This window comes from Micropterus salmoides, unplaced genomic scaffold (assembly GCF_014851395.1).
Source record: "Micropterus salmoides isolate LMB-PRFRI ecotype aquatic unplaced genomic scaffold, ASM1485139v1 Ms_hic_scaffold_4553, whole genome shotgun sequence".
In the NCBI taxonomy this organism is placed as follows: Eukaryota; Metazoa; Chordata; class Actinopteri; order Centrarchiformes; family Centrarchidae; genus Micropterus; species Micropterus salmoides.
In genome coordinates this window covers 1-8,084 of record NW_024043988.1, presented here as the reverse complement: position 1 = coordinate 8,084, position 8,084 = coordinate 1, and the positions used below count along the sequence as shown (strand labels likewise).

General features: G+C 39.7%; 1 protein-coding gene across 1 annotated transcript; it reads right to left on the bottom strand.

Moving 5' to 3' along the window:
* Positions 1-652: 652 nt before the first annotated feature.
* Positions 653-7,624, bottom strand: LOC119887951 (hypoxia up-regulated protein 1-like; the record flags this gene model as incomplete). The annotated part of the gene is made up of 9 exons (XM_038698469.1): positions 653-1,639; positions 4,183-4,289; positions 4,406-4,667; positions 5,063-5,147; positions 5,239-5,495; positions 5,707-5,794; positions 5,882-6,048; positions 6,495-6,677; positions 7,532-7,624. Coding segments are annotated over 9 exons (1,278 nt in total), but the record flags the coding sequence as incomplete, so codon positions are not given.
* Between the last annotated feature and the right edge of the window lie 460 nt (positions 7,625-8,084).

The window sequence follows — 8,084 nt, the reverse complement described above, 5'->3', positions numbered from 1 at the left end:
TATATATACATATATATATATATATGTATATATGTATATATAATATATATAGCAAAATTCAAACTACTTTTTCCAGGTATGGAGGTATAGATATGAATCTTATGATAAAACATTGTAGTGTCAGCGACTATGCAATTTTGTAAAAAGTTAGCCCCACTAAAGTATTCCATGTTCGAGGTTAGTGTTTATTACAAATGCTAGTGAAAACTGAGGATGTATAATAGATTGCTCTAAAAAAAAATAAAATGCATAAAAAACTTCAACTATTTGGACAACAACTGAAGGATAAGAAATAGCTTAATTTGTGATTGATGTTGATGGTCACGTATTTCAGTGGGTGTAAAATATATTTACTTCACAAATGTAATTTCTGGGTAAAGTCTTTCTGGAGCTCAGTGGACTAGAGGGAAAGCCCAAATTACAAACTAGAAACACATACTTGACCAGTTAGAGCCTAACAGCCAACAAGGCCATCTGACCCCTCTGCTGGGTCTGCTAAAAGCCAGGTCAGGTACAGCTAAAGTCTTGTTCAAGGACACTTCAACAGGATAGAAGTGGGTTGGCACAGACGCTTGACCCTGGGTTGTCTGTTCAGTGCACCAAACCCAAAGTGAGATTAAGTAATCATGTTGTTAACAAAATGACAATCAAATAAAAACAAAATGATCTTTTTATTAACAGTTTAGAAACAACACTGTTTTCATCTCCCCTTCCTGAATTTTAGACTTCTGCAGTTCTGCCCTGCAAATGACAATGATGAAATTGATATTGTACAACGCTGCCTCATCAATAGTTATGAGGACAGATTCATAGTTACAACAGATGTTTTTCAATTTCCATTTAAATCAACCGACTGTACTTTAAACACACTGTATGTACATGAGGTTTGCTCCCACTTTTTATCATGTTTTCAACATATATACCCACAAATTATATGGCCAAATAGATTCTGGATTGGAGCAACAAAAAAAAAAAAATCAAAAAAAAAAAAAATCATAGTATGAAAAATCCCCCAAAGTACTCTAAATCACCTCTCACCCTCCGCTGTGGCCAACACCATTAAGTAGTGCACTTACACAGCGGCCATGAAACGTCAGTAAAGGAGCAGGTGTCAGGACAAATGGCAAAACACCATGGTTGAGGATACAGTGCAAAGGACAAAGCAGGAAATGAAATGACAAACCACTCATGTGAACTGTCCATATAGTTACTTCAATACGGCCAAGCATTGCTTAAAAGTCCCTGTGGATCAGCATTGATGTGATCATTTGTTGGACGTGAGAAGGGATTGTGTCTGAAACTATCACAGCACAGAACCAGTGTGGGGAGTTACTTCTGTTAAACTGCTTCTCCATGATGTTTAAGTGTCCGCTGCTTACAGAATCCATGAAGAAAAGAGATGAACAGCACAGAAGAGGAAGAGGGACAAGATAAATGGTCTTTAATCCTTATCCAATCAGCTTCTGGCAGTTCAATAAACCGTGCCAAAGGAAAAAAAAAAAAAAAAAAAAAAAAAAAAACACAGAATGAGAAGGAACTAGAACATTTATACACTGTCAAAATAGTGATTTCCCCCCCAGTTCCAGCTGTTATAATTCATCCTCTATGTGATTTTCAAGTTGGGCCTTCTCTGTTGGTCCTGCAGATGAAGACAGAGAAGGAAAGAAGAATATTGTGTGGATGTGGGATTATATCAGCTCATTTCATAGGTACAGAAAAACCCTAAGCTCTGTGGCGAGTATGTTCCCCTTCCTCTCCACGGCTTCAAGTGCTGAGTAACTCAAGCCCATCTTCACTAATTTAACGAGACACAAGAAAACCTGTTGCTATGGTAGCTGAGAGGGAATCGCTCTAACATTTGAAAAGGCCTTACCTGGAAAGAGGGAAAAATGCAGACCTGGCTTGTCATCTTATTCTCTCTGATGATGTTTCCAAATACTTTTGTAGCCAAAGGCAATTTAATAATTCTTGTAATGTAAGACATCCATATTATTTGTCATTTTTAATAGCAAAGCCAGCGCTGTGACATTTCACATCTGAACGGTCAGTAGGAGAAACATGAGCTTTAGCTTTGGGTACAACTTTGTGTGCAACTTGTCAAAATGTAAAAAAGCTCCTTTGGATGAGAGAGAAACGTAAATCAACCTTTTATTGTAATAAATTACATCACATTATTAATTAAGATTTATTAATTTTGAACAGGTGGAAAAACAGAAGCATTACATGTTGACAAATTTTACCTTCTATGACTAACTTGTTTAAGAATTTTATTTTATGTTCCTTATTTGACAAAAACATCCAAATCTTTTGAATTTATATTTTTTTCATGTGCAAATTACTATATAGAACATTGCAGTAGTTATACGCTTTTTTATTTGTACATAATAAGCACTGTCAACTAAGAGCTTATTATAGCAGCTGGAGTTAATTACAGGTCATGTGACAAAAATATCAAAGTCTTTTCTGAGTCAGCACCCTGGAGGATGAATGATCTTAGTGGGTTGCCCACTAATCAGATCGTCTGTGGGAAAAGTCACAAAAGTGAGAGTGTGTGAGAGGGCGCTTCTCAAGTCTCTTAATTGCATCTACGTTTCCCTCACTTGCGTCTTTGGAAACGAAGGAACGAGGAAATATGTTTTTAGAGACGTCCTTTCCACTGAAGAGTCACATGAAGTGCCGTCAGTTTCTGATCACAGCTGGATCAGCTGTCAGTCGGCTCTAACAGCTGTAGAGACTTTTCATGGAGTTTGTGTCTGCACACATGTGCACTGTGTTGGCACTAAAAGTCTCACAGTTATCAGTGCAGCTCAGCATGATTCTCTGTAGCTGTTACCTGCATATGAATAATTATATGTTACTGTATGTCCTGCTCAGAGGCACAGGATCACTTCTACTGGCACAATGCTGATATTATCGGCATTTATATTCATTGATTCTGATTTTGTTATTGAATAAGCCAGAATATGATCATGGTGTCTTGGGACACTCAGTTTTAGGCTTTCTGTTCATTTCCTCTTCAGATATCCTCTAACACTACTGCATACATCTTATTTCAAAGTCACATCACTCGTCACCGATCGATCACTGCGTTCCATCATATCTATCCAATGATTTTATTTTATTTTTTTGAGCAGTAGCACTTTTCATTCTTTCATCAGCTGATTTTACGCGCTTAGCCACCGGCTGCTTTCATCAGAAGCAGTGGGTGAGAAGGCTGGATGTGCAGGTTTTTATTTTCCTTTGCTTGCTTCATTAGAGACTTGAGTGCAGTTTAGGGACTTGTCCAACTCCTAACTTGTTCACTATGTTTTATTGTCATTGACTAAACACAGGAATGACCAGCCTCACATGAGACTGAATAGAAGTGACGGTAAATGATGTAAAACGTGTTTCTTGCCGACAGACTCTCTCTAACTGTCTCCATTATAAAAGTAGATGGGAGAAATAAAAAAGAAAGAATACTCTTTCTAATAAATGAAGAAAGTTGTGTGTGGAGCTTTTTTGTTCAGACCTACAATGAACTCAGATTTTAACTAGACAGTGAATCATAAAAAAATCAAATATAGCCTAACTCTTTGCAGTGATACACTTGAGTTTAATGTTATCTGTGGTGATGAATCAGATCAGTCCGATCAGCTGCAGTGTCCAATCTATATAATGGCTATCCAGTAAGGGAGCATGACGGTCAGTAAAAGACGTCCGCGAAGGATGCACTGGTGTATCCTCGCTAATAGCTCCTCAGAGATCGCTCCTTGGAGCGCAAATAAGAGCTTTGGGACGGTCTGCAAAATGGCGGAGAGGAACAACTTCCGGTTCAAGTGAGGATCGAGGAATAAGGAAACGACAAATACAGAGACTTGAGAAGTACCCTGAATGATTAGTTTCTTTCTGAAAGGCACATTGCAAGGTAGCCTCTGTGTGTGTAAAGGGGTGAATATGACATGTAGTGTAAAGGGCTTTGAGTGAAGTCAGAAGACTAGAAAGGTGCTATACAAGTACATTTCCTTCAGCGACTGATACCCCACCTGCGAAACATTAGTCCAGTATATAATGTCCCATTCATTCAGTTCAGTGGAGATTTCTGAGCCTGTAGTTTACTGTCGTGTGTTCATGTGTTTGAATTGTTTTGTCCACCCCCCTAAAGTTCTCCGGAATCATCAGCAACAGGCTTAGCAGACCGACCTGTAGTTGTTGTTTCTTCTGTGGGCTGTGATTGGCTGTCGGGTCTGCGTGTACAGTGCTCTCCTCCGTGGACGGGGCTTCGCCAGGCGGTACCTCCTCTGGGCCTTCTGTTTCAGAAAAAAAAAATACATACAAGTTATTTTAAGCCAATCCACAGTTGTAATTCTTTTTCATATTTATAAGGGTATAATAACAGAAATGTGGGTTTTGGTGTTTGACCCACCACTCTTTGTGTCCGTGCTCTCCTCTGTGGGAGGGATGACCTTCTCCTCGGCCGTGTTGTTGGCCTTGCTGCCTTTATCAGAGCTGGTGCTGTTCTTGGTTTTGGCTTTAGCCTTCGGCTTGGCAAATTTGGCTTTGTTGAGCAAGTAGTTGACCTCTCGATCCAGCAGAGCTAGTTTGGACTCTATGTCCTTGGAGAGTAGGACAGGTCGCTCCTTTGGAGAGCGTTTCTCTTGCTCGGCTACCGTCTCATTCCTCCACGTCTGCAAGACACAGATTCAGTTTTACACATCTAGGTAATTTTCCTCTGTACAAGGAGAACTACAGCCTGTGACTGTTAGAAAATGTCTTCTGTGGCTCCAGGAGGGCCTTTCTATAGTCTGAGAAAATTACTCTGATGTCATAGACCTGTCATCAGGGCTATCTCAGCTGCATTATGGAAATAACTAGATCACTAGATTACTAGAGACTGAAAGTCAGGATATCCCAGCCTCTGTAGCCAAATTCAGACCATTCAATTATAATCCGTCTTTTGCAAGGTCCACAACTTCACTGAAGAGCAATAACAACATGGGCAGAGTCCCTCTTAAGCAAACTAAATGAATAAGGTGACAATCCTCCACAGCAGTGTGATGACAGCATGACAACCACCACCTACCGTTGTTTCGTTGATCACTTTTTCTAACATATTCAGCTCAACTTCAGTGAAGATTTGGTCATCTTCTGGAATCAGTCTAGCACTCCTTTGAAATAAAAATAAAAATGAGTCAATACAAATCAACTGACCCAACACAAAATCCTCCAGCTGCTTCCCACCTTCCTTCCAACACTGACCTCAAGAAGAAGCTGGAGGTGTTTAGCATGCTGTCTAGGGCTGCCAGGCGGTCTGGCAATTTGCGTCGCTCCTCCACCCTGAAAAACATGTCCTTGCACAGGCTCTTCAGCTGAGACAGCTTCTCTCTCAGCTGCTTTGTGGTGGCCGCGTAGCCATCCTCGTCCATCCATTCAGACACCTCGCTCAGCTTGGCAGAGATCTGCTCTTTCTCCTCCTCTGACACCACCAGCTGGTAGTCGTCCTGGTACAGCTTGTCCTGGAGAAAGAGCGCAAGTATTGTTTTTGTGTGTTTTTGGGAAGAGGCACAGGTGATGTGGTGCCTTGGTGGTTTACATTAAAATGATTCAACAGCTAGGATTAATGTTTGCGCATATTCCCTTTACACTGCACTGGCAACTACAAATTGCCTTACATAAAACACTATAAAGATAAAGCTGAAAAACAGAACTTTCACTTCTGTTGCTCACCTGTGTCTCAAAAATAAAAGCTTCCAGACTGTTAAGTGTCTTTTCCCTTTCCTGTTTGGCCAAGTCTCTGTCCGTCAGATCCTGCAACCTGAAAAGATCCAAAGACTTGTTTTAGACGCCAAAACTGAGAACCCAACCTCACAACAGTTAAAAAGAATGACAATTGCTGCTTTACTTCTTCTTCGAGGAAGTGACATCATCTGCAGTAGGGTCGAGGATGTCATTGATGACGAGTTCCACTGCGATGTCTTCAGAGATCTTGCTCTTTTTCTGAGGTTTTGCCTTCTTTTCCACATCCTTCTCTGCCTCAGTGTTTCCAGACTTCTCTCCGTCCGTTTCCTCCTTCACCAGCAGATATGGTTACTTTCACTACCAGGTAGGAATGGGGATTGAGACCCAGTTCCAAAATTTCTCAAAACCCAAAAGCAATAAGGTTTGAGCTTATTGATACTGCTATTGAGACTTGCGGGTCCTATGATGAAACGTTAAGTCTCGAGCGTAAAATCTGATTTAATTTGAAACACAATGGATAAGAAAATCATCAGGCTGCAGTCTCTGCTGCTCTCTGTTGGCCAAATAATAGCAAAATATCTATAAATAATCGGATCGTTAAGCAGTCTCGATATCAATAAAAATGAACGATCCCCATCCCTACTACCAGGTCTGTTAAAGCTAATCTCTTGAGTACAGATTTTCACAAAGTGCTGTGTAAATATATAACCACTGACCACTGAGACTGAATTCACATCGATGTGTTTCTCAGACACATTACGTGTAACAGATCTTACCTTGGCATCAGTCTTGCTGCCTGCCTCCTCTGTCTTCTCCTGACTTTTCTCTTCACCTGCACCTTTCTCCGAATCGTCCTGTTTCTCCTTGGCTACCTCGTCCTTCTGGGCCTCATCCTTGTGGGCCTCATCCTTCTTGGCCTCGCCATCCTTTTCAGACTCTGGAGGCACTTCCTCCTCATCCTGGACACAAGAAGTCAGGGACACATTCAGTTTCATCAATTACAGTGGACACAAAGTCTACACACCCCTGTCAGAATGGCGGGTTATTGAAAGGTTTTTATTTTTCATTTTTCCCCCCCTCAAAAGATTTTAGTTCGTTTTTAAATTAAATTGTTCACATTATAGATCACATTAAAAAAGGTGGAAAAAGTTCTGACATAATTTATCTTGGCATTTTAACAGGGCTGTGTAGACTTTTTCTATTCACTGCAGTTCTAAAACCTACCTGAAGTGTGAAATCCAGAGTTCATACAGGCATTACTGTATTTTCTTAATAAACATATTCATATGATTGTGTATGTTTAATTTACGGCTGGGCGATATGGCCAAAAATGTTATCACGATAAAAGCATTTCAATCATTCGATATCGATAATTATCACGATAAATGTCTGATGATAAATTATTATTTCTTTCAAGTTTAAAGGCTGATTTTTGCTGCTGAGTGAAAATGGAAGAAACCAGGTTAATTGTGGTTAAACGTTTCTTTACGTGAGTGTGACAAACACTTGATACCAAACAGAGGATAACTTAACAAATCTGAGGTCGAACATTCAAAATTATTGTGAAAATCTTTAACAAATATTAAATTTTCTCAGTCCCTTTTCCTCAAAGAAAAATGTATATTTCAATAGACAAATTAAGTGACAGTTCATTTGTGATTCAAATTAATTAAACCAAATATTTATTGATGATATATTGAACATTTATTATATTGTTATTGAGGATAATTATATTGCTATAATTATCATTATTGTTTATTGCCCAGTCCTAGTTTAACTGACTGTACTGTGCCATGTATAGAACTGCAAGTACCTGGACAGGTTCAGTTACATTTGGAGCTGGTTCTGAAGATCCTCCTCCAAACAAGGTGGAAATTGTGTTTCCCAGTTCTGAAAGACAAGAAGGCTCATTTATGCATTAACCTATATCTAAAACAGGATGTAGTATTGCATGAATCAGCAAGAATACAACACAAACATGCATTTTCTGAAAGATCTCATAGTACTGTTCCTGTATTACGAACAGTGGTGAATAAAAGTGGAATGCTGTCGATGCATCATAGTGGATCAGAGGGCTAAAAGAAATGTACTTGGAGAGGAGGCAAGGACGTCTAACCAACCAGGTGGACCAGGGGCGGCAAGTTCAATACCCAGAATACAGTCCCCTCCAAAAGTATTGGAAAGGTAAGGTAAACCCCTTTGTTTTTGTTGTTCACTGAAGACATCTGGGTTTAAGATCTAAAGATGAGTATGAGACAAGAGTTCAGAATTTCAGCTTTTATTTCCTGGTATTCCTGGCCTTACCGTTCCAATACTTTTGGAGGGGACTGTGTATGTTCATTATCTGGTTTCACACAATTCGGTAG